General features: G+C 39.7%; 1 protein-coding gene across 1 annotated transcript; it reads left to right on the forward strand.

The window, feature by feature from the left end:
- Positions 1-12,782: 12,782 nt before the first annotated feature.
- LOC134814391 (serine-aspartate repeat-containing protein C-like) lies at positions 12,783-13,657 on the forward strand. Its single transcript, XM_063822489.1, has 3 exons — positions 12,783-12,804; positions 13,000-13,211; positions 13,376-13,657. Exons 1-3 carry the CDS (start codon positions 12,783-12,785, stop codon positions 13,655-13,657), a joined length of 516 nt encoding a protein of 171 aa, XP_063678559.1.
- Positions 13,658-20,485: the final 6,828 nt, after the last annotated feature.

The following is a 20,485-nucleotide window of genomic DNA, read 5'->3' on the forward strand; positions in this document are numbered from 1 at the left end:
TTATAATATACGGCTATTCTAATTTCTAGAAATTTTCAAGCGTGACGATGAAAATTTTATCGCGAGAATTATCTTTAAGATTTTGTGCATTAAAAAGCCGCGCGGAGTGGGGTAAGGCTTGCTGTTATCAGCGCTTTGGCAGTGAAAAATATGCTGAAATATGTCAGTCCATTAAGCGAACGTTGTTTATTACTGCTCGTTTATTGTGTGTTTGCTGTCGTCCTATGTTATGTTATGTTATGATATGATGTCATGATTTAGCGATTATTGGTCGCTGTATTACTCAATCATCCCTCATCTATTGGACTTCCTCAAACCAGGTACGTTGTGTAGCAGAAATTCTGGCCAGCTGTCCTCTGAGTTAGCTAGTGTTGACTGTTGCTCAAGAAGCACGCGTTTTGCGTTCGATTTGTAAATATTTATTGAAAATAAGCTAGGTAGGGACGTGATGTTCTTGTTGGTGTCTGTTAGAGCTAGTAAAGGTCCTTTAAAAAAGATGGATGCTTTGAAACATCGGTTATTGTACGTATCTAGCCATTCGCTACTGTTCTCATGATTTGAACCATGCGTGGGTATGTTAACTGGAAACAAATTTCTAATTGATACAGGTACTGTGTTAGGAAAGTGCTTCATGCGGTGCATTAATGTAAGCGCATTCTTTACGATGATGCCGTGTATTGTCAAAATCTCAAATTTGCAGAATGCTTCTCTGGTGTGAGCTGGCAATTTGCCGTCTTTGTAAAAGTAATTTACATATCCTGGCATAACCATCCGCATTCCTTGCTTTTGTTTACGGAATAATGTCTCAATGTGACATTTTGCCGCGAATCCCCAGGCTAACGAGCAGTAGTTAACATGTGCCTCAATAAAACTATGGTAGAGTTGTAGTCGCACTTTTAGGGGCAGATGTCGTTTTAATTTGAACATGATGCCTATGTACCTACTCATTTTTAATCTTACCGCTGTGATATGTTTACACCATGTTAGTTTCTCATCAATTATAACACCCAGAAACCGTGCCTCAGTAACCCGTTCAATGTTTGTTCCAGATATGTTGAGACTCGTAAATTAATGGCACATATAAATGTTTGCATTGCATTGACACTTTTATTTGTCACTGACACTATACAATATACATGTAGTTAAACTTAAATTATTTCATGTTCAATTCCATTGGAAATAGTTTTCAACCAAAACCCAAAATTGGGTTGCCGAGAATGAAATCGGCCGTGAATGAATCAGAATAAGAAAAGCGAACGACCAATATAAACTGAAGTGTTTTTTTTTCTCACATTATCTGGCATCCTGAGGATAGAAATAGCCGCAGAGATATATGTTTATCTTAGAAACATAGTATGTCCTCCATAATGTGCCAAGTTTTCGTTTCGTTTTATTTCCGTAGCTCCTGTCGATTAGCGACATTACCCTTTCCCTCGAAGTCACCCTGTTACTCAAACCACCGAAAGTATCAGTTCTAATCAATTTACTGGTCAGTCACTGTACGTTATCCCAAGTAATCAACTCATTACCAGACAATCAGTGCAGCTAGGAAGTGTTTCACGCTCCAGCTAGCCCCTTGTAGGAATCAGCTCTCAAACTCCAAGAAAATGGAAAATTCAAATCAAGTACCTCAGATGCCAGCCCTGTCCTGTCACCTCAACGAAAACACTCATAGCCTACTTACACCAAGAACAACAGATCTGCCAACTTTAATACGTGCACCCTTCAGCGGTTTGGGTCAGGAACAAACGAACACCTTAGACTACACAACATCAGTAACTCAAAACAATGTTCAGAAGAGTGAAGTCACCGAAGATCAGTCATTACCAGTTTTTCAACCAGCAAAGGAAATTCCAGCAACAATCTCCTGGGGTAGCTTCAAAGGACAGGAAATTACAGACCAACTCCACGTGATGTACAACAGAATAATCAGTTGGAAACGTAACATCTTCAAGATCCCATCAGGTACCCTCGGCAAAGCATTTATCGGAGAAATAACTCGACTGCTTGACCTTTGGATCAACAAAACATCGATGGAATCAATATCATTTCTCGCTCTTAACGTATTTACTGCAACAATGCTCCAAAAACCTTCGAAAACCTCAAAAAATCGAGATCATATCAAATACCTCGGAGAACGTTTGGAGAAATGGAAAGCAGGAAAGTTCAAAAAGCTCTTGTCGGAATGTGAGGCTATACAGAAGAGAATACCCCAAAACACACAGCAGAAGAACCAAACCCATGTTGCCAAAGTTTTCACACGACTGATGCTACAGGGCAAGGTTGCGGCAGCTCTGAGATGGATAACAAACAACAACTCACAACCCCTGGAAATCAGTCCCGAAGTTGTCAAAAAACTGAAAACCAAACATCCTGACGCAGCCCCACTAGCAACTGGAGTACTCAAAAAGGATAAGGTGCCCATCGTCGAACCTGTCATCTTCGAAAACATCGACGCCGAACTGGTCTACAAAGCCGCAAAAATCACGAAAGGAGCGTGCGGGCCCAGTGGCCTTGACAGCGACACCTGGAGGAGGATATTGTGCTCAAAGTCGTTCGGAAAATCCTCCTCAGACGCTTGTGATTCAATAGCCAGGGCATGTAGGAGGCTCTGCACCGAGAACGTTGACCCGCAGCCAATCGCACCCTTGCTAAACTGTAGACTTATACCTCTCGATAAGAACCCAGGCATTCGTCCTATAGGTATTGGTGAGGTCTTGCGACGAATAATGGGAAAAACGGTGGTCATGTTCCTGAAGCCCGAAATCATCAACTCCGTCGGGCCACTACAGCTTTCTGCGGGTCAAGAGGGAGGATGCGAAGCCGCCTGTCATGCAATGTCCGACATATTTGCTGAAGACGACTGCCAGGGAGTCCTACTGGTGGACGCAACGAACGCGTTTAACAGCCTCAATCGCCAGACAGCACTGCACAACATCAGACACACCTGCCCCGAATTCGCCACGTACCTAATTAACACCTACAGAAACCCATCGAAACTATTCCTCCCCGATGGCAATCACTTATTATCTAAAGAAGGAACAACACAAGGTGACAACTGTGCGTCCGGTTTTTATTCCATTTCCACTCTCATGCTTCTACAAGAGTTGTCACTCATCGTCGGCTGTAAGAATATCTGGTACGCCGACGACGGAGGAGCTGGCGGCTACTTGGAGTCACTCAAAGCCTGGTGGGACAAACTTCTGATAATTGGACCTCCCATAGGATACTTCCCAAATGCCACAAAGACATGGTTAGTTGTCAAACAAGAACACCTAGACAAGGCACGAGAGCTATTTGATGGGACAGGAATCCAGATTACTCAGGAGGGAACTGGGGATAAATCAGGAGGGCAGAGATACCTCGGCGCTGCCATAGGGACACAGTCATTTATCAAGCAATATGTACAAGATAAGGTGGCAAAATGGGTCACAGAGCTTGAGGAGTTATGCAAGATCGCACTAACCGAACCCCAGCTGGCGTACTCAGCGTATATCACTGGACTCAGCAAGAGGTGGACATACGTGATGAGGACAATACCAAATATAGCCGACCTGTTCGCCCCACTGGAGGCATGTATTCGCTCAAGTTTTCTACCAATAATAGTTGGAAACCATGCTTTCACGGACACAGATAGGGACATTTACAGCCTACCCACAAGATTCGGAGGCCTAGCTGTATCCAATCCCGTGGAAATGTGCCCATTAGAATATAGCCTCTCCAGGAAAGCCACACAACCTCTCACTGAGGCTATCTTAAACCAGAAACTCACACTCTCCCCTGAGGAAACCCATGAAATGAACCAAAAGATCAAACATGCGAAAAATGGCATTTCTAGTGAGAAAACCCTCTACAATAAGTACAAGTTGGCCTCTATTAAAGCAAAATGTACTGACGACATCAGCAGAAACCTGGACATTCTCTGCCAGAAAGGAGCATCGTCATGGCTTACCGCTTTACCGCTGGAGGAATTCCACTATACGTTATCAAAGCAGGAATTTTCCGACGCCGTCCTGATGAGATATAAACACCCAATCAGAGACAGGCCGCAGATATGTGCATGCTCTAAAGCGAACACCATAGACCATGCACTATCCTGTGCTATGGGAGGTTACAGGGATATGCGGCACAACCAGATCCGCGACCTAGAAGCCAGTCTCCTGGAAGAGGTATGCAAAGACGTTCGGACAGAACCAAAATTGCTACCTCTTACAGGAGAAACCTTCAAACTGAAGACGACTAACACCCGACCAGATGCAAGGCTGGACATCACGGCAAGGGGGGTCTGGAACACCGTGGACAAGACGTTTTTCGACGTTCGAGTCTTTCATGACGGGAATAAAAGCAACAGTGGGCCCATTGACAAAGTGTTTCAGAAACACGAGGCTGAAAAGAAACGAACATATAACAGCCGGGTCCTGGAAGTGGAGAAAAGCACATTTACACCCCTCGTTTTCTCCACTAGCGGAAGCATGGGGAAAGAGGCTGAAGCTTTCCATAAGAGAATCGCAACACTCATATCAAACAAAAGGGGAACACCCTATAGTGATACGATTTCTCACATACGCCGAAAACTCCGCTTCTCAATCCTCCGCACAACCCTCGCCGCCATCCGAGGACACAGAGGAAGAGCAGTCCAATGGTGCGACGACACGAACAGCGACATCAACCTCATACCAGGATGGACTAGTAATATGTGTTGATATTATCTTTATATTTTCAAATTGTATTGTATATAATAATTTTACACTTTGACCGTTGGGAGCGGTACCTTCAAAAAAGTATGTCCGCAGGCTAGGTTATCGTCAAGGGAAGCATTACCTTACCGTAGATGTTTACTTAACGGCTAGGAAAGATTCATAGATTCCTCTACTGGGTTAACTTCCGGTTAGCTGATTAAGATTTGTATATGAAGTCTTGACCCCCATACCATTGTCGTGACCCCTATACCATCATGTCGTGACCCCCATACCGTTGTCGGTCCACTTAGTGTCGGGTGCAAACGTGAGGTAAAGTAAGATCATTTCCAGAAATTTCAGAAATCCTCCATAAATTGCAGAATGTTTAAGGGCTTTTTTTTTTTTTTTTTTTTTTTAGAGAGGCTGGGCCTGGTTGGCCCACGAGAGGATAGCATATGAATGCTTTGCCTACCTCTGGGGTATGGCAGTCCTGTGGGAGGATGCCAGTGGAATCAAGATGTGTAATCAAGGATGATGGTAAGTGTTGTGGGGTGTGTCATAGATAAACGCTTAAGTGGTGGTTGAGTGTGGAAGAGAGAGGCGAAATAAGACGGCGTTAAAGTAGTCGCTATGTTACACCTGTCTGGTCCAACTCCTCTGGCACCACTAAGCGTTTAGTGTGGTTTGTAAAGTTGACAATGGTGGAGATGTGTTGGTTGTCGAATATGTCATTGACAGAGAGGTAGTAGTCCCGGAAATATTGACCTCTTATTTGGGCAATAGCCGGGCACTGTCCGAGAAAGTGTGAGACAGTCTCCTCTTCGTCGCCGCATTTAGGACAAGCACTTGTGTCTGATTTGCGAATGGTGTGTAGGTGTTTGTTGAGGCCACAATGTCCCGTGATGAGGTGCACTGCAGTTCTATAATTTTGTCTGTTGTTACTGAGTGTAGTGTTGAGATTTTTGATGATGTTGATGTTTTTATGTCCAAGTGTCAGTTTAGTGTGTCTGGGACCATCAGTAATCCATGATTCTTGATTAAGTTTTGTGACTTTGTCGTTGATCAGGCGTTTGATGTAAGATTGTGGAATTGGGCAATTCAAAGTGGATTCACTGGTTGTACCATTTTTGGCCAGCTCGTCTGCTTTTTCATTACCCCACAATCCAATGTGTGCAGCTATCCATCTGATCTCTAAGGTGTTAGTGGATCCGAGTGTATTGAGGGTGTCGTAACAGTCTCTAGTAGTCCTACTCCTCGTTGAAGGTGAGGATATGGCTTGAATAGAGGAGAGACTGTCTGACCATATGATGATGTGTGTGTTTGTATAAGTTGATAGATATTTACAAGCTTCGATGATGGCAGTGAGTTCTGTTTGATAAACGGTGCAATAATCGGGAAGCTTGAATGATCTTTCATCTAGTGTAGTGTTGTTGTTGTCTGTGGTGATAATATAACCAGCCCCGCTACCTGAGTCTGTGCGTGACCCGTCTGTGTAGCAGGTGATGGTTTCACTGGGGATGTTGTCGATGGTGTTTTGGAGTGAGCCTCTATAACCAATGTTGTCAGCTCCAGGAGTGGTGACCGTTAAGGGCTGTTCCACACCAATTATACAGTCTTAAAATATTTCTTGTTTCATTGAATCATTCAGTCGGCTAAGCTAATTTATCATTCGATCCCACCGCCAGCTCATTTCTGGACTTGTGTCTTATTTTCAATTTTCAATTTTCTTCGTCCATCAAATTTTCCTGAACGTCACTTATCATATATTATTATTGACTTTTTCCGCCAAGTGACCCTTGGAAACATCATATACTAATAGAGTTTTCTGTGCCTCCAGCAGACCAAGGAGAACATTTCCTTCGTTAACTTACGGCACAATAAAGTTCTCATAGTTGTCATATTCTGGACAAAAAGTTCGAAATGGACAAATTTTTGAAAAAATTTCAACGGACTTTAACTTGGACGGACATTAATTGAACGGACTTTATTTGAACGGACATTAAAATGAACGCTAGGGCCTCCAGCGTTCAAGTAATGTCCGTCCAAATAAGGTCCGATAAGGTAGTTCCCAAAAATTATTTCGACAAAAATTTTGGCGGCTTTCCCGTAAATTAATGGCACATATAAATGTTTGCATTGCATTGACACTTTTATTTGTCACTGACACTATACAATATACATGTACTTGTAGTTAACCTTAAATTATTTCATGTTCAATTCCATTATTATTCCAAAACCTAAAATTGGGTAATAATATAAAGTGCATGGAACGTAACAAAAGTTTCCTTTTTCCAAATAAAAAGAAATGATATCAATTTAAATTACCGTTTCTGTACTAAACGCGAAATGTTGCCGAGAATGAAATCGGTCGTGAATGAATCAGAATAAGAAAAGCTAACGACCAACAGTTTAAGGGCTGTTCCACACCAATTATACAGTCTTAAAATATTTATTGATTCATTGAATCATTCAGTCGGCTAAGCTAATTTATCATTCGATCCCAACGCCAGCTCATTTCCGGACTTGTGTCTTATTTTCAATTTTCAATTTTCTTCGTCCATCAAATTTTCCTGAACGTCACTTATTATATTATTGACTTTTTCCGCCAAGTGACCCTTGAAAACATCATATACTAGTAGAGTTTTCTGTGCCTCCAGTTGTAGGTTTACAACCTACCAGGACGCGCGCCGAGTTGGACTCGTCGACGGTCCAATATATGGAACAGATATTTTACGAGTATCACCCGTTAATGCCTCCAGCAGACCAAGGAGACCCTTTCCGTCGTTAACTTACGGCACAATAAAGTTCTCACAGTTGTCATATTCTGGACAAAAAGTTCGAAATGGACAAATTTTTGAAAAAATTTCAACGGACTTTAACTTGGACGGACATTAATTGAACGGACTTTATTTGAACGGACATTAAAATGAACGCTAGGGCCTCCAGCGTTCAAGTAATGTCCGTCCAAATAAGGTCCGATAAGGTACTCCTGGTCATGCTACTGAAACAAGTACTCTGCGGCACACAATTGTGAATGGTAGATGAAAAAATGAACACGAATATTTTTCGATTTGACAAATTCCTCGAACCAGTGGTGGTAGCAAATCATACCAGAAAGAATTATTTAAAATTAAATTGGGCACTCAGTGACTGAGCTATTATATTAAGGCCAACGTATATGGGTACTGACTTTTTAAATTTTACAATTTTAGTAATGTTTGGTTGTATTTCCTTCTTCCTTGTCCTGTCCTTGACGCTGCCTGGAGCTACTGGCGCTGGTACAGCACTAAAAACCGTTCAATATTACGGTGAACCTCAAACGGTCAAACGAGTGTGACATTTCCTTATAGTTTTGGTTCTACTTTTGCATACAAATGGATGTTTTGCGGTTGGCTACGGTATTCGGGAACGGTATTTATGTGCGCTTAGGGGGTAATTTGGTAGAAGGAGTTAAAGTTGAGAGTTTTAGGCGAGGTCAGAGGTGTCTTTAGCTTTTCTTTACTTTCGAGATAGAGTGGGGACAATTGAGACAAGTTCGTAAACTAATGTAAAGCGAAGTGGAGTAAAGTATAAATACTACTTGTCACAAAATGAGTCACAGTATAGGATTCTGTACCCTCAGTACTGGAACTTACAAACTTAAAAACGTCAAACATTGGGACTTAAGAGTCAAGGCCCAAGAAACAAGAACCCAGAGCTCAAAAGACAAGAACCTATAACCAAGCCCTAAGACCTAAGGGTCTGAAGCCTAAAAGTTAAGAGCCCAAAGCCACTTATTGGATGAAAATACGACCTTATAAATAATTCCTTATCGCATTCATGACGTCATTCACGTGTCTGAATCGTAACAATATCATTATCAATGTCTCTGAATTCCGTGCAAAATTCAAATCAATTTATCTGATCTCGTTCTTAAAAGTGTTATAATTGTCTTCGTAAATCTCGTTGCTACTAAAACAATATTGCAAAACATTCTTACGTCCTTCTCTTTCAAAGGGATAACCTCCTTATCTTTCAAAGGGAAAACTCGTCTTATAAATCATATGCTACAACAATATTGCAAAACATTCTTACGTCCTTCTCTTTCAAAGGGATAACCTCCTTATCTTTCAAAGGGAAAACTCGTCTTATAAATCACGTTGCAAATACACAAAACTCGAACAGCATAAACTTGTCTCCGTGCGAATCTCCACAGTAACATATTTCTTCACACGATCTTATTACTTTAAAAATTCTAAAATAAGCGCACGTGAAAGTCTGATTTAAATTCCTGCAGGCTTGGATCATTAACCTGTAAATAATTCTAAAACTTTGTTAATTATCACCTTATCATGAAACCTGGAGATGAGCCGACTGGCTCAATCAAAATACTAGTCAAGACCATTCAAAACTAACCACTTGGAATGCTCGGAATATCAAGAACTTAAATCTAAACAGCTTAAAATAAGGGTACAGAATCCGTGGGAGGTTCCGTAGTAAATGGGCTGTAAGTTTCAAGGTCTTTACAATAATTTACGATCATATTAAAATGTGTTATTTGGACTTAAAGAAATGCTCGAATCAGGACGGATATTAAACAGCGTACAACACTTCCCTCTTAAAAAATGCTAAGATTGATTCTCTCTGTACAGTCTTTCAGTTAAGATACAGCTAACAGATCTCATATCATATTACATGCAGTGTTTCTATGAATCCTTAAAGTCTAAATCACATGCTGCGTTATTAAAGGCTTACGATCATCGATGATAATATAATTATAACATGTCATATTTATCGGGTTTATAATCACGAAAAGTTACAATGTAATATCTATTTAGTTAAGGAGGCAATGTTTATTCATAACTGCATTAGGCAGTGAGCTTCAAGTTCATATATCAAATACTGTGTCTTTAATTCGCGGCTGAAATCTGCAGAGTTATTCGTTAGCTTTGTTTTAATCTTCCAAGCTTGTCCGATGTCTTTTCCGTGACTTTTTTCGAGGAACAGCTTGTCTAAAACTTGCTGGGGGTTGTTATAGAGTGAAGAAGAAGTAGTGAGAGGGTAGTTTCCAGAGTGGTATCGTTATACCTTCTGTAAGGTTCCTGTTACATAAATTGTGATTCTGCAACTATCATAATTTGCAAAATTACATCAATTCTTTTGGATCATGTCCATGTTCGACCAGTGAGTTATCCTCTGTTGTCGAACTGAAGAGTGGGCTGGAGGTTCTTTCAGGAGTGATTTAATGTCAGCTTCGGCTTGAACTTTTGCACTCAGCAACATTCATTAGACCTGTTTTCTTACTGTCAAATCAGCATTTCAATCGGAATGTCTAACTATTTATGGGTATCAAGTGCAACCTTTGTCATCAAGTTCGAAACAGTTAAAAGTTTCAGCCGTTGCAAAACTACTTATACCAACAGGTAGATCAAATCTTCCAAGTATTTACTACATGGACTCATCAACTAATGGTAGCAACTCCTCGTCAATGAATCACTACTTGGTAGAGTTAACCAGCCAGATAGGCATTCATAGTTCTTTCCGTCGTAATAAGTGTCTTTCAGTAACTTTCGGTGTCTTTCAGTGTCTTTCAGAATCTTTCAAAATTTCATGTGGAAAGGGAGACAGGACCAGTTTTGGCCAGAGTAGACTTGAGAAACGATGGAGCGAACAATGCAAATTAAAGCTTGGGCTAACCTTTGAAGAGCGAAAAATATCCTTTTTGGTCTGGGGTTGTACCTAGTTTGTTCAGTCTCTGAGCGGTCCGGGGCATTGTTTTCATTCATGGGTTCGCTGGTTGGTGCTTCCATTTCCATAACAGTGCCGAACATCAGTTTCGTCCTTTCACTTTCGTCCATCGGATCAGATATCTTGTGGTTCTCATCGTCATTGGTGATCTTTTCAGTAGCATTGCCGGTTCCTTTGCATATCAAGGTTCTTCTAATTGATATCTCTAGAGTGCTCGGATCAATTCGACAAGTCTATACTTCGCTTATTATCAACTAAAGCTAGCAAGTAGCGATCAACGTAACAACTGACAAGGGTCATCGTGATGCTAGAATGGGGTCTCTGGGAGGTAGATCTCAGCTAGGGTATTTGCTGCGGGTTCATCAGCAAAAGCAGCAACTCCTTGCAATGAACCACTACTCTTAGCTGGGACCCGATCAGATGAACAATCACATTTGTTGATTTTATCACCATAAGATATCAGTCCTTGACATTTCTGTAAGTAAAAGTCATAATCCTTCAGGTGGACGAAACTAATTAGTAATTAGTTAGAATGTTAGATGTGGATCCTAACCTAGCTTCATCAACTTAGGCATGTTAGTTTCATCGGGTTGTGCTTGTAAGGTATTGTTATCTAGTGTTGACTAGGAGTTTCAGCTTTGCGTTAATTTGTAGGGATAAGCTTTATTGTGTCAAAATGGCACACAATCTGCTTATTCGTTTCCAGGTGTTGTACCAGGTAGGTCCAAGAGGCTAGAACTTTGAAGATCTTCGAGGGTTCAAGGGTTCCAGGACTGTGTCAATTCTTGAATTTTCTGAAATCTGTAATGGAGAGGCTAAGAAGTTTCCACATTAGGACCAAGTCGTCTTCAACTCTAATGTAGCAAGTGGATCTCCCATGACTAATGTAGTAAATTATAACCTCGTTTGGGATCGGTTGGCTGAGTTCCAATAGACTGCAGCGTACAACTCAGTGCCCGGGTTCTCCACCAAATTGTGCGCTTAGGGGGTAATTTGGTAGAAGGAGTTAAAGTTGAGAGTTTTAGGCGAGGTCAGAGGTGTCTTTAGCTTTTCTTTACTTTCGAGATAGAGTGGGGACAATTGAGACAAGTTCGTAAACTAATGTAAAGCGAAGTGGAGTAAAGTATAAATACTACTTGTCACAAAATGAGTCACAGTATAGGATTCTGTACCCTCAGTACTGGAACTTACAAACTTAAAAACGTCAAACATTGGGACTTAAGAGTCAAGGCCCAAGAAACAAGAACCCAGAGCTCAAAAGACAAGAACCTATAACCAAGCCCTAAGACCTAAGGGTCTGAAGCCTAAAAGTTAAGAGCCCAAAGCCACTTATTGGATGAAAATACGACCTTATAAATAATTCCTTATCGCATTCATGACGTCATTCACGTGTCTGAATCGTAACAATATCATTATCAATGTCTCTGAATTCCGTGCAAAATTCAAATCAATTTATCTGATCTCGTTCTTAAAAGTGTTATAATTGTCTTCGTAAATCTCGTTGCTACTAAAACAATATTGCAAAACATTCTTACGTCCTTCTCTTTCAAAGGGATAACCTCCTTATCTTTCAAAGGGAAAACTCGTCTTATAAATCATATGCTACAACAATATTGCAAAACATTCTTACGTCCTTCTCTTTCAAAGGGATAACCTCCTTATCTTTCAAAGGGAAAACTCGTCTTATAAATCACGTTGCAAATACACAAAACTCGAACAGCATAAACTTGTCTCCGTGCGAATCTCCACAGTAACATATTTCTTCACACGATCTTATTACTTTAAAAATTCTAAAATAAGCGCACGTGAAAGTCTGATTTAAATTCCTGCAGGCTTGGATCATTAACCTGTAAATAATTCTAAAACTTTGTTAATTATCACCTTATCATGAAACCTGGAGATGAGCCGACTGGCTCAATCAAAATACTAGTCAAGACCATTCAAAACTAACCACTTGGAATGCTCGGAATATCAAGAACTTAAATCTAAACAGCTTAAAATAAGGGTACAGAATCCGTGGGAGGTTCCGTAGTAAATGGGCTGTAAGTTTCAAGGTCTTTACAATAATTTACGATCATATTAAAATGTGTTATTTGGACTTAAAGAAATGCTCGAATCAGGACGGATATTAAACAGCGTACATTTACCTACAGTTTAAACGGAAAGATAGCCTTGAGCCTAACGATGCGTGCTATAGTTCGAATACATTCTGGGTCTATGACCTTGGCCGGAATAAGGAAGCCCGTCCCAAAAGATGGCTCATGGTTCCATTACTGCGCAAAATATGATCATAATTTTTACAGAGGATACATCAACGGAGAATTAACAGGTTCCCATTCTCTTTCGGCCTTACCGCTCCTAGAAGCAAACGGCGCCATGGAAATAGGACCATTTACAGGTGAGATTTGTTGATAAAGGGAGTTTATACCTGAATTTAGAGCCACAAGGCCAGGTGTGGTTTTAGATAGGGAATAATCTGGATTTTCAAGGGTTTACACTTTACACTTTACCCCTAGTAGACGGTTTACTTTTGTATGGGGTCATTGCATTGCTGATATTATATTTATATTGTTTGAATACTAATTATTTTTAGGTCTGATGTTTGATCTCAACTTCTACACAACTTTGATTTCGGATAGTGAGATAACTGATCTGTACGATGCTGCACTGGCAGGTGCAAAGGTTGAACCTTCTTTGTCAGACAAATTTTCTAAATACAAGGCGTTCGGTTGGGAGGATTTACTGAAAAAGACCAGAGAGATTAGTGGTACAAGTTGCTTCTCCGAAATTCATGCAGGATTCCCTGTGAGTATAAGCTTTGAGAAGTTACACAAGTTTCTCCAGTCTATTGAACGAAATGTGGTTTTCGGAAAAGCCATGGTACTACATACTATTACTATGCTTATTGTTTGAATTGGATTTGATATAAACTAGGTATTTGTTCATTTATTAATTTTTTATTTCTTCAGGACAGCGGGCATGACAGTGACGATGACAGCAAGGATGACAGCGACGATGACAGCAAAGAAGACAGCAAGGATGACAGCAAGGATGACAGCAAGGATGACAGCGACGATGACAGCAAGGATGGCAGTGATCTTGAGTCGGATCTGAGAAACATAAAGACAGAACTGGAATACACAAAGTTGGAACTAGAAAAAGCAAAGAAGGAACTCAAGAATGGAGCTGAATGTGAATTGGATCTGAGTAACATAAAAGTAGAAGTAGAACTAGAAAACGCAAAGTTGTAATTACAAGAAGCAAAGAAGGAGCCGGAGAACGTGGCTGAATCTGATGAACTGCAAAAAGGAGAGCTGGCGATATGGGATGTTTTATACTCGTCTAACTTCACAATAAGAAGTTTACTCGCAAAATTCAAAAGAAATTCATCCGAATGTGGAGAAAGAAAGCAAAGAAACTGTTTGGGAAGAAGTTGACTGACGAAGCCATAGAAAAGTTCAAGGATCTAAACAATTAGCACGCAGATGACAATTGTGAAACTGATTTCAGGACTTTCTTTTAACTTGAAACTATTAGAGTATTAGTATTACTATTTCTCATTAAAAACTGAACTGCTAAATTTAACTAGATAGAGGTAGTGTTACGGTCAAAATTTCAAAATATTTTTTTCTGCTTGTTCCATATTGTTCTAATTATCTTCCAAAATTATCTTCGCCACTACAGCTCACGATTTTATTTTGTTATATTTGCGTGGAAATTCATTTGATGAATTACAATTTATTGTACTACATACTACTATTTAACTATTTAACTATTATATACCAATGCTATATTAAGTCATATGGTTTGACATCTAAGAGAATAACGAATTTGTAGCATCTACCGATTCACTGGTTCAGTCTGAGCAGCAGGTTGTGCAGGCAAAGTTTCCGAACACAGGGTTTCAGCCTATGGGGGTGTTTCGGAATCAGCATCGAAAAGTACATCGAATGATAATACTTTCATATGCTCAGGGCTGATATTCGGACGATGACGCCGCTTTAAATCAATAAGTCACTTTTGTGGAAACGCGCCCATTGAACACATAAGCTTGGTTTATGCATTATGGCATTCTTGGGTCATACAGCATGACTGGATAAAGATAAGTTTAAAATTAGCGTTCATGCCACCGGCCCTGTACTCCAAAATGTCAGTGTCGGTTGCTGAGAAACCAGCTGTGATCGCTAAAGTAGTCATGGCGAATTACAAAACTCAGAATCTACCATTACATTAACACATTCTGCTTCAATAACATATAAAAACATTTTTATAGAAATGAAATATCTTTTACCATTTTGAAATTATTTGAAAAGTGAATCAATACACAATAAATGACTTTTTAAGATTAAACACCATGACTTTTGAAAAACCATGTATACAACATAGATATTTAAAAAATCTGTCTTCCAAATAATCCTTAAACTCGAAATTTGCAGTCGATTTGAACAAGCTGCCTTGCATAATTTCAGATCTGTAACTCAATTATAACGCAAAACTAACACAAATTTTGTCGGGGTCGAATATTTTGTTGTTATTTTGAATATTAAATTAGAATATTTTAGGCTGAATGAAATGGACCTTTAATTAACTTCTGAATAGTGAGTCGCAAGCATTGTGGAAATATAAAGGTCAAGTTTCAAGACTGTTAATATTTTCTTTCAAATTCAAAATATCGAATGCATGACTAATACTAATAGTAAAACTGTATAAATACATTTTTTCCTCAGCTAATCAGCTAAGATAAGAAGTTGGTATAACACTAAGTAAGATAAGAAGTTAGCATAATATTAACTAAGATAAGAAGTAATCATATTACTCGTTCTTCTATACGTTCTTGAGACTGGTTTGAAGCACATTTGCTTCGAACTAACTACTTCTTTCTTCTTCGGTTTAACCCTGGTAACCCTTATCTCGTGAAACTGCCATAGCTCATCTGTTGCCCTGGTGACGAATATACACTCTACTTTTCCGACGTTCTTCAGATTAAAGAGGGAAAATTCATCCGACTCCCCCACTAAAAAGTCGTCGGTTTCTGGTTCTTCTTCGATCTCATCATACTCACCGTATTCATAATCATCTTCGGATCCATAATCGTCCTCTGCACCTAGATCATCCTCCGGATCCACATCATCCTCCGGATCCACCCCAATCTCCGGAACAAACTCCCCCTCGACATCTGGAGCAAACTCTTCGCCTCCCAGGTCGGGGGTGTGACCCTTTGGGTTGCCGCTAAACACAATCGTAGCCTGTACATTTTCTGCATCTCCCCACATTTCGTTAGCTGTTGTGATCTTCAACGTGTAAATCTGGGCTCCTAGTTCGCAATCCTCATCCGACCAACCGTACCTGTTCCCCTGAGAACCACTGTCTCGAGGTGTCTTCTTCATGGATATCCTGTCAATCTTGAGATCGTAGCAGGACTCCTCAGGGAACGTGAAGCACTGGTATCTCTCCACGTCAGCTAGAGACTCAACGTCTACAATGTCAGGGGTTACGTTAAACCTCTCCTCATCCTGGTCCTCATCCAGTAGATCTATTCGAACAGTTCCTCTGCAAGGGTTTATCTCTAGGAGAAGATCCCGTTTTGGGGGTTGGTTCCTAGGTTCTTCTTCTTCCATAGTTCAGGGGTCGACTTAAAATGTCAAGTTATAATTAATAACAGCACTATTATAAAACTGAAACCAAGAATGTTGAAACTGTATGGTGTGCTGATAAGTCAGAGTAGCTATTATATTGTGTTGGAATGTTGGGACAATGAACAGTAAGTTCTGAGCTGTTATTGTAATATGAGTACTCTTAACACAGTTGAAATTTAGTGATGTCCCGATCTGTTTTTTGGTAGTTATATTGGTAATATGATTTATATTTCAGTTTCACCGGTTTGCGCAGTTCATTCGCATGGATTTGTTTATATTTATAATATCTAATTCTGTGTAGGGTGGTATAGGATCTAGTACTCTAAATATACAGGGGGGGGGGGGGGGCAAAAGTCAGTGTGCAAAAGTTGGCCTTAAATTGAATAGCTCAGTCACTGAGTGCCCAATTTACATAATTCTTTCTGGTATGACTTACTAATGCTACCATCAGTACCACTGGTTCGAGGAATTTGTCAAATCGAAATATATTCGTGTTCATTTTTTTCAAATGAAGGTTCATTTTCGCAATTATTTAATAGTTTGGATAGTCGGATCGAGCCAAATTTTATTGAATTGTTTTTGGCCATTCGAATTACGTTTGTCCAGAAAAAAATGAGAGTTTTAGCTTCTCAGATGACCGAGATACGAAGCATAAGGGGTCGTTCACTTAAAGTTAATCATATTACGTAATCAGCTGGAGGGGGGGGGGGGGGTTCCAAAAACTAACGGTTGATTACAGGGGGTGGATCTTGATTACGGAGGGGGGGGGGGTAAAAATTGCTAAAATATTGATTGCGTAACATGTGAACGACCCCTTGGCCTTGGTTAATGGTTATCCTCGTAGTTTAAATCTGATTGATAAAATGATATTGATATTATGGCAATTCGGCAATCTGTCGATGGTCACTTAAAGTTAACGCACGGTTAAGGTACTTCAACCGTCAACGACGAGACTCTAAGTTTAAAACAAGCCTCAACAAAACAATAACGAACTAACAGACTAGTTGACTGTTAGTGCTCCAGTTGAGTAGCGGATACAATAGAGGGGCTAAATTACGTAGGTCACTACAAATAATGATCATTGTTGCTGCAAAACAAACATTCCACTTAACCCCACCGCTAAGTTAATGGTTTTAATGACCTCTAAAACTATTACTGATTATCCTATCTTCTCCTCACTCTCAGCTAGTGCTACCTGATAGCACCAGGATTTAATGATCTCAATGTAAATATTTCTAGTGAATTTGTACCTTGATTCAAGAATTCATAGAAAAAATGTTGTTGTTTTGATGTAAACTCACAACTCTAAGTCTAGTTACAGGGAAAGCTTTTGAAGGCTGGAAGTGCGCGTAATAGTGCACCCAGATAAGAGTTTTAAATATAAACTAGAGAAATGTTAGGAGAGGAGTTTTTACTACTACTAGTGTCTTTAGTAGTGTCTTTACCTAGTGTGTACATAGCACTTTAGTAGTGTACCTAGCAGTAAAGCAGTTAAATTGGCGGTTAGATAAATACACACTTAACATTAATACCCTATTAGTAAGTCTATTATTAGACTCATTCAATCGTCAGTGGCTTGATGACGAAGAAAACAGCTTTGTTTATAAGCCATTGTTAACAGTTGCTTCTTTGATACTATTTGTACAGAAGGACAAACAGCTACAGTTGCTTAGGTCGATCGAAGAGACAGTACAAACAACGGTGGAGTCAGGGATTCAGAGCTACAGTGCAGCTGCATACAACAGAACAGTGCAAGTGGTACGGTCTGCAACATGCAACAGAAACATTCTGAAGAAGGTCCGGTGATGAACAGTGTGGCTGCAGAGGAGGACAGGAGCTTACCTGAGGACCCCAGGCTATTAGTATTATATTACTATTATTTGACCAAAACCCATAATCATGGGTAGAGTGTACCGCTGCCAGTGTCTCTCTTTTCCAAACAAAAGGAAATGATATTAATTTGAGGAACAGTCCGCTAATGCAAATTGATACCGAGAATGAAATCGGTCGCTCGCTTTTTCAAATCAATAAGCTTTATTACAATTCGTAAGCCGTGATCGAATGTAAAAAAGCGAGCGACCGATTTCATTCTCGGTATCAATTTGCATTAGCGGACTGTTCCTCAAATTAATATCATTTCCTTTTGTTTGGAAAAGAGAGACACTGGCAGCGGTACACTCTACCCATGATTATGGGTTTTGGTCAAATATCATCTCTTTTTGATTATAATGTCAGGATAATTTACACAGCTAGTCGAAACTTCATTAACAAGGAGGTAATTTCGACGATTTCGAAATTCTGCCTTTGAAAACGTTTCCTTGTGTTTAGTTAGGTATTTCTGTCGATAACCGACTGAATATGGCACTTTTTACTCATTCAAGTTGGCATTAAATTCATATATAATGCCATTTAAATATCGTGGAAAGCAGAATATATTCGAAATCACGAATGAGCAAATTTCTCACCTTTCGCACGTGCAAACTTTGAGCGGACGTCGCGTGCTCATACAATATTGAATCACCGTACATTTTTGCATAGTGGTATTTAATATATAGTTTGATAAGCATGCAAAGTTTCAGAAGATTTCAAAAAGAACTTGGATCACAACGGGACTCCAAAGTTGATAAAAATCGTGAAAATCAAAATTTTTAGCGATTTTAGCTATTTTAAATGAATTTGGGCGTGTCCCCACGTGTGCAACTTTTCGATTTTTAACTTTAAAACTAGCCTATAACACAATTTACACCTTTAAGAAGCAAAATTGACCTCCACAACCCAAGGGATGGCCCAACACCAGAGAATACTAATTCACAACTTTTGTGTTTTTATAAAATTATTCTTCAAAAAAGCACTAACTTCAATAGCAAATATCTTTATGGAGGAGCAAGGTAGGAAACTATTCCGGTAGATTTTCGGAATGCTTGAACAATTATCTAAGATGAAAATGTCCTCAGATTTTGAATAAAATTACTCCTTAATAGTGTAAAATCGATTTAAAAAGTTGTTACTTTGTCAAAAGTCAAGTTTTAAAAACACTTAACTTGATGACGTCATCAAGTGATGATGATGACGTTAAATTATTTTTCAATACAATGTAAACTAAAGCTTAAACAATTATCTTTAAAACCTGTGGTTCGAGATGACTGTATCGTTTATACTTTTGAATCTACGGACACTTAAATGTAGGCTACAATTGACTGCAAAAAGCGTCTATACATATATGATATATATCTTCACGACAATCTGTTGTAAAACAGGAGTTCCAGAAAACCCACTTCCCGATACTCCTGAAACATGACATTTTTTTTTGCAGTCGATTTGGACAAGGTCTAGACGCCCTGCAAAGTTTCAAATCTCTAACTCAATTTTAACATGGTTTTTAAGGCACCTGAATATGGCGATTTTGGGTTTTTTACCTAATTTCGTATAACATGCTGGCGCGTATTTTGCGCAAATTTCTTAAAAACCTCCACATAACTATTTCTTATTCCTGTCATCTTTAACATTGAATTAGAATGTTTTGAACATAATTATGGATGATAATTAATCACTCTACACTCGACTGTCACGTGACTTTTTCAACCCGTTCTCTAGCTGGTCCTGAACGACTATTCGAAACCCTAACCCTCTTATCTGATCCCAACCCTAACCCTAACCCAATCCTTAACAAAAGCATATGCTGAAACCCTAACCCTTACGAGAAATTAGACTAACTTCCTTATACGGTCATATCACGTGATCGAGACAGTTTTTCGCCTATATCTCGTCAGGGGAGCATTTTAACCGTATGTCATGGGGGGTGATCCGGAATCAGCGTCCGAAAATACATCGATTAAAGTTGGTTTCAACTGTCGGGGGGCCCTTTTAGAACAATCTCGAAGATCGACTGTAGAGTGATTTAGTACGCTCGCATAATTATACCTGCTGAACTACTTTCGATGAGTCTTAATGCCGGGAAAACAATAAAGGGGATATACTAGTATAGGGGGTAAATAGTATTGTGAATATAAGGGCGACGGTAATGCTTGCCAGCATTGTGATATGTTCATAAAACACCGAATAGAGATTCAGCGGAATGACAGGCTGAGCGCGGCCCAGTAAAGGAGGACAGGAGCTTACCTGGGGACCCCAGGCAATTAGTATTATGTTCATAAAACACCGAATAGAGATTCGGCGGAATGACAGGCTGAGCGCCGCCCAGTAACTGTAAGACAGGAGCAAGAACCTGATTTGTGATTGTGTTGGCTTCGTCAGATTTTTGTTGGCACTATACCGAAAAAACCAGTCCCATAACTCTTGCTTACCGTTTTCTTGATGAAACCGCTCGGAAATTTGCTTACAGATTTACTGGGATTATTAGTATTGATACCAAAGCGCCATGTTACCGAATTAAACCGTTTTTGCGATAATAATAAAGTGTGTAACAGGAAGTCGCGCCAGACC

The sequence above is a fragment of the Bolinopsis microptera genome, chromosome 4 (assembly GCF_026151205.1).
Source record: "Bolinopsis microptera isolate Bmic1 chromosome 4, MBARI_Bmic_1.0, whole genome shotgun sequence".
NCBI classification, from domain to species: Eukaryota; Metazoa; Ctenophora; class Tentaculata; order Lobata; family Bolinopsidae; genus Bolinopsis; species Bolinopsis microptera.

What these genes read in the sequence shown, in the direction of transcription:
- LOC134814391 (XM_063822489.1), top strand. Translation starts at nt 12,783, where the DNA reads ATGGAAATAGGACCATTTACAG. An exon ending in GGAAATAGGACCATTTACAG is followed by an intron (nt 12,805 to 12,999) that starts GTGAGATTTGTT and finishes AATTATTTTTAG; the next exon opens with GTCTGATGTTTGATCTCAAC. An exon ending in AAATTCATGCAGGATTCCCT is followed by an intron (nt 13,212 to 13,375) that starts GTGAGTATAAGC and finishes TTATTTCTTCAG; the next exon opens with GACAGCGGGCATGACAGTGA.